The 5,003-nt window shown below is 46.5% G+C and overlaps 1 protein-coding gene across 1 annotated transcript in view; it reads right to left on the minus strand.

Moving 5' to 3' along the window:
• PLCG2 (phospholipase C gamma 2) overlaps positions 1–5,003 on the minus strand; it is a 134,258-nt gene that overhangs the window by 61,439 nt on the left and 67,816 nt on the right. The window contains exons 9-10 of the mRNA XM_003791302.3: positions 2,008–2,109; positions 1,054–1,172 (exon numbers count right to left, since the gene is read on the minus strand). Coding sequence (XP_003791350.2) covers positions 1,054–1,172; positions 2,008–2,109 — 221 coding nt within the window. The remainder of the gene's footprint in view (positions 1–1,053; positions 1,173–2,007; positions 2,110–5,003) is intronic.

Below are 5,003 nucleotides of genomic sequence, written 5' to 3' on the forward strand. Positions count from 1 at the left end.
AAAAAAAAAAAAAAAATACTGGAGCTTCAATGCAACATTTTTTTCTCCCTATCAATTTACTGCCTTTTTACTATCACGTTAATCACCCAAAGAGGTCAATTTGAATACGTCACTCTCTGGTTAAAATCCATCAGCAGGAAGGGCACAGTGGCTCACACCTGTTATCCCAGCACTCTGAGAGGCTAAGGCAGGAGGACTGCTTGATGGCAGGGTTTGAGACTAGCCTGGGCAACATTGCAAGACCCCATCTCTACAAAAAAATTCAAAATAAAAGTAAATTAGACAGGTATGGTGGTGCATGCCTATAGGCTCAGCTACCCAGAAGGCTGAAGCAGTAGGATTACTTGAGCCCAAGAGATTGGGGCTGCAGTGAGTTGTGATCACACCACTGTACTCCAGCCTAGGTGACAGAGTGAGACCCTGTCTCAAAAAAAAAAAAAAAGCCACTATGACTTCTAAGACCCTGCTCAAGCTGATCCCAAGGGCCTCCTCACCTCTCCTGGGTTCTACACTCCAGTTTTAATGGAGTCCTCTCCACTGCTCCTGCCCCAGGGCCTTTGCACATGCTGCTGCTCTATCTGAAACAATTCTCACCTCACCACTTGTTCTCCCATCAGTGACTCCTGTTCCTAGTTAACACTTGATAGAGGCCTTGACTATGAGGATGGGGCTCCTGTTTGCTCACTGCTGTGTCCCCAACAGCCACCAGGCACAGGGCCTGGCACAAAGCAGACACTCTGCAAGTGTCAGTTCAATGACTCACTGAATTACTTTGCTATAGCCACTATGAGATGCTTTAACTGTGAAAAAACAAAGGTTCTCTGACAAGCTTTATAGGGCTACTCAGAACAAGCATATTCATTGCAATGTCAGCCAGGCAAGAAAAGTTCATTCCACCACCTCTCCCAGAAGCTTTTGAGTATTCTAGTCTGAGGGACATGGCACTGTGCTCTCGCCCGGTTCACACACGTCTTGCCAGAGCAGCGCATCAGCACAGCCACCCAGTCCCTCTCGGTCCTGCCCAGCCCCTCACAGGCACCTGGTGAGACTCACGTGTTGTGTGATGAGGAAATCCAGTAATGGGACAAGGGGTTGTTCATGTCCTGCATGTCCACCACATCATACTTCTCATCCCAGATGCTGTTTTCTCGTGAGAACAGGTAGGTGAGGAACTAGAACAGTCAAACACAAAGATGGGATCATCGCGCTGACAGGTGGGATGGCATTTGGTTGTTTCCGATCTGCGCCCACACGGGAAAGAGTATCTCTGAGACGTGAAGTCAGAAGATGGTCTCCAGACCTCAGTGCCACACATTTTCAAGGCAGGAGGCTCAGACTGCAACGGGCTACAGGGACGCACGTGTTTCACAGACCTAGACGGTATTTCCCTGTTTAAATATTTGCTACCACAAGAGTTTTTACGCTTACCATATACACAATTTAGGGCATCACAGTGGCATGAACATTTATGAGCCTGCTTCCCAACTTAAAAAGCAGAAGATTATCAATATTAGGATGTTGAAAAGGCAGGAAATTTCATACCCCAACTCCCAGCCCCTTAAACAAAAGAAAAATCAAGATGCTTGAGGGACCTGAGGCTGCGTTCTGCTGCCTGGGAGCAAACTCACATGGGCAGGTGCTCCCCAGTTTCCCTCAGTCCCACCTCCCCCATGCAAGGTCACATTCAACCACTTCAGCTGCTTGCAGACACCCAGCATCTTTGGATTGCGTTTCTGGGCTGAATGGTTTGACTCTCCCTGGTGGCTGATGCCCTCTAGTGACGAAATCAATAAACCTACCCAGGCAACACAGCAGTCAATAACAAAGAATCAAAGCGTGGAGTAGACAGAAACCAGGGATGGGGAAAAATATCCCCACTAACACAGATGGTCAGAAGCCTCTATAACAGCAAAGCCCTCCAATGGCAGAGGAATAGAAAATAAACCTTGGAAGACACAGTATGAATCAAAAACTCAGCACTGCTCCACAAGGCCCCAGCCCCCTCACCTCATCCACGAACAGGAAAGGCTCGGCAGTTTCCCGCATGGTGTCATCGATGAACTTTGTCATCCGCTCACGGACTTTGTTCAGATCCTGAGCCCAAAGTTCCTTAAAATGACAAAAAGAACTACAAGTCACGAAAAAGAAAACTAACAAAATTCTTCCTCTCAGGGTCCACCCAGTTGCCATCCAAGACATCACCCAGCATTGAATTCATTTGTAGTCAAGAGAGGTGTTTCAGATAGAGCAGCAGCATGTGCAAAGGCCCTGGGGCAGGAGCAGTGGAGAGGACTCCATTAAGGCTAGAGTGTAGAACCCAGGAGAAGGGGTGTCAAGAGCCACGAGCTGAGACCTCATTCTGGGCACAGCCCTCGGCCAAGGCTGGGCAAGTATGTTCTCTATGCAATGAGAGAGGGAGTACTTGAGGTTCTGTCGCAACCACTCAAAACTCTGCTATTACAGTGCACAAACAGCCACAAATGATAGCAGGCAAACGGGTGTGACTGCATTCCAATAAAACTTTGTTTACAAACACAAGTGGTGGGCCAAATCTGCCCTATAGGCCACAGTTTGCCACCCTCTGCCCTAGGCTAGTTGGTCACATCTGTTAGCATAAAGCAGCCAGTGGGCACAGTGGTCATGTCAGCCTGCCAGGGTTACTCACCTCCCTCAGCCTCTCATTCCGCCTGGGTGATCTTGGGCCACTTGCTTACCCTCTTCTGTGCCTCCCTATCCATGAAATGGGAATAATAATAGTATCTGCTGCACAGGGCTTCCATGAGGGACTGTGGGAAATGAGGTTATGTGCTGAACGCAGCACCTGGGATGCAGAAAGTGCTCAAATCATGGCAGCTTGGGCAAACAATCCTCCTCCTCTGATCATTATGTTTAATCCGTACGACATCTCTACAAGTCATATATTGTCACTGCTTTAGGGACAAGGACACAGAGGCTCAGGAATGTCCCCACACAGCTCATAAGCTGCAGCATCAAGTTCCCAATAAACAGACTTTGGAAAACTGACATGAACCCTAACCTGATGCCTGCTTTTCAAGGGGACAGCCAAGCTATGCTCTCCAGACACTGACTGTGTCTGAAACATTTGCCACCAGTTCAAAACAGCTTCTTCACAGTCCTAGAAATTTCAGAATCCCTTAAGAAAAAGGAAACTGTAAAATAAAGTAACTTTATCATTTTCTTCTCTGCGCCCTGAAGTCCCAAACATTCACAGGCAAAGGGGATGAAACATGACTCGTACATTCAACTTTGACTAAGGCGATCTGGGTTTCTAATACTCTAAAGCCTCCATCTTCATGAAAAACACAAGCAAATGTGCTCCTGGATGGATGTGTGGTTGGATGGGCAAGGTCAGGTGAACATGTCTGAAAGAACAAAAAGCCTCAGGAGCAGACACAAAGAGGTGGTGAAGAAGTGACCTCACCAGCACACAGGTGCAAAATAATAAGTGAGCCACTAACTCTTGTAAATCTCCTGGACCCATGAAAGAAAACAGCCCGGGGGCTGGAGAACAGCAAGTTCAATTAGAATGCAGAGGCAGCAAAATCTTCGAATACTACAACATAAAACCTAAATTTTAGGATATTCAATGAAGACGGCTTGCCTGGCCCAGATGATACCCCCCAAAGGCTACAAATTTCCACTTTCCTTCCCCCTACAGAGCTTTTGCATTTATCCAAAGCTGTGGGGACTCAGCTAACACAACCGGGAACCAGACTGGCCATGAAGAAATCTCCTCCCTGAAGGAGATTAAAATGCCAGTATTCTAGGGATTTAAAAAAGGCAACTACTTGGACCCAATTCTGAGCCTCAGACTGAACCCCGGAATATCCAGTTCTAGCAGCTTACTTTTAACCTCTAACCCCTTTCAGTTCCCCTCATACATCCATCCCAGGGCTGTGGTTTCGTATTTAATCAATCCTGTAATGGGAATTTACATTAATTCCAAGTTTTCATTCCTATTAAAAATGCTATCATTACTTCCTTAGGATAAGTGCCTAGGAGGCCAACTATTTAATTAAGGTATAAACCGTTTTTTTAAGTTTTCTTTTAATTGCATATAGGTAATGTGCTGTGTAAAAAAGTTGCAGCAATTCACATACCAAGCACTACGGTGATTATTCCCTATGAGCACCTGCTACCCCAAAGCAAATGTCATATAGGTGCTCACGGGCTGCTTGAGTCCTAACTATCCAGATGCAGAGAGAGCTTCTGCACCTCTCTCCTGGTCCCACATCCCTGACCTCCAAAGGCTGCTCAGCAAAGGATCCAGCTTGAGAGGGTGGGGACTGTGGGGGTGGGCGGGGGGGGGGTGGTGATTCTCCTTGTAATACTGTAATAAACTCTATCACCACTAGGTGGAGCTAAATCTATCCTCCCAAGTCAGTGGTGAATTCTGGGAGGTAAGGCTACTTGTCCCCAAGAATTCAACCAATTTAACTTTAATCACTTCCTACAAAATTGAATAATGCAGTGCAGGAAAATCATGACACACAAAAAAGCACATTTCTCTCTGCTTCACACTGCTGCCATCAGGGTACCTGGTATGTAATTGTCATGTTATCACCTTCCTGTTACCTCCCCCTTGCCCAGTCTCAGGCTGGGCAAATAAGCCTTCTTTTGGTCACTTTCATTCAACTGAGCTGGGACGCCTCCATTCCTGTAATAACTCCATCAATGTCCTTTCCGTTCATCAGTGTGCCAGGGCAGCTACCACCACTGCCTGGGCCCTCCACCTGCTGGCCGCCTGCAGAAATCTCCCTGTTCTAATCATTAGTTTCTCTACAATCCATACAATCTGCAGATAGCCTGGGCATTGACTGACATTAACAAATTGCCCTTAATTGTATAAGGTGTAATAGGAGGATCACAACTGTGATTTTGTTGGAGGTAGTTTTGTTTTTTGATTTTTTAACATAAGTCCTCATCTGTCAGAGAGACATGTGGAAGTATTTACAAACAGAATGATCCAAAGTCTCTGGGGT

Source organism: Otolemur garnettii, unplaced genomic scaffold (assembly GCF_000181295.1).
Source record: "Otolemur garnettii isolate 467f Iridium unplaced genomic scaffold, OtoGar3 scaffold00047, whole genome shotgun sequence".
NCBI lineage: Eukaryota > Metazoa > Chordata > Mammalia > Primates > Galagidae > Otolemur > Otolemur garnettii.